Consider the following 1,206-nt stretch of genomic DNA (forward strand, 5'->3'; position numbering starts at 1 on the left):
GGACCAACGGGGCTTACTCGCTGATGCAAGACCAGCTGGGCTACAGCCAGCACCCGGGCATGAGCAGCCCGCAGCTGCAGCAGATGCACCGCTACGACATGACGGGCCTGCAGTACAGCCCCATGATGTCCACGGCCCAGACCTACATGAACGCCGCCTCCACCTACAGCATGTCCCCCGCCGCCTACGGCCAGCAGCCCTCCACGGCCATGAGCCTGGGCTCCATGGGCTCGGTGGTGAAATCCGAGCCCAGCTCGCCGCCTCCTGCCATCACTTCCCACTCGCAGAGGGCCTGCCTGGGCGACCTGCGGGATATGATCAGCATGTACCTGCCCCCGGGGGGGGACACCACAGACCCTTCCGCCCTGCAGAGCAGCAGGTTACACAGCGTCCACCAGCACTACCAGAGTGCCGGGACTGGCGTGAACGGTACCGTACCACTGACTCACATATAGACTTGGCTGCTCCGGACGCCTCCCCGTCTTAATCCCTAACCCCACCAGCGCTCCCCGACTACACCGGGACGTACGGCAGTGTTGCTCGGCTTAGCAGACTCAATACTAACTCTGGAGAAAATGTAAAAAGGAAATCCGTTAGTTGTGTCCTTTTTATTTTGTACACCCCCACACAAAAAAAGAGCAAGCTATTATTTTAATAGATCACAACTTCTGCCTCTTAAAAGTTGCTGTCAAGTTTTTAAACCACGGCAACTTTTTTCCTGGTTTCTGCTAGGTTGGGCACTGTTTTATTAGCTTAAAAGTTTTTAAAAGATCTTGCATCTTCCAGTTTGATTTCTAGCGTTGCAATGACATTAAAAAAGAGAGAAAGAAACCGGCGGGCTTTCGTTTTTAAACTCAGTTGTTCACATTAACGTTGTGGTTTCTTAAGTGTTTTGTTCTTCCCACCTTACAGAGCCTTGCTTGGTTTCTATTTACAGTCTGTAGCTTTCAGGACTTTTTACCTTTAGGGTTTTGTTCCTTAAAAAAATGGGGAGGTAGGAGAGAGCTGTGCGGGTCGCAAACGCATTTCTTTTATTTATAGTAAGTTGTATGTCTTTGGTTTTTCTTAAGCTGTAAACTTATGTAAATTGGTTTGTGAATTTTACTGTGAACCATGTTTTGACATATCAGATGAAGAACCGTTTTAGTTTTGTTTACCGGATTTCTTCCAGAAAAAAAAGAAGTCATCGAAATACTCCTTCCCCTC

At 49.1% G+C, this 1,206-nt stretch overlaps 1 protein-coding gene across 1 annotated transcript; it reads left to right on the plus strand.

Moving 5' to 3' along the window:
* Positions 1-5: 5 nt before the first annotated feature.
* On the plus strand, positions 6-891 carry LOC104525892 (transcription factor SOX-3; the record flags this gene model as incomplete). The annotated part of the gene is made up of 1 exon (XM_010169171.1): positions 6-891. A coding segment is annotated over one exon (450 nt), but the record flags the coding sequence as incomplete, so codon positions are not given.
* Between the last annotated feature and the right edge of the window lie 315 nt (positions 892-1,206).

Source organism: Antrostomus carolinensis, unplaced genomic scaffold (assembly GCF_000700745.2).
Source record: "Antrostomus carolinensis isolate BGI_N321 unplaced genomic scaffold, ASM70074v2 scaffold40805, whole genome shotgun sequence".
Lineage (NCBI taxonomy): Eukaryota > Metazoa > Chordata > Aves > Caprimulgiformes > Caprimulgidae > Antrostomus > Antrostomus carolinensis.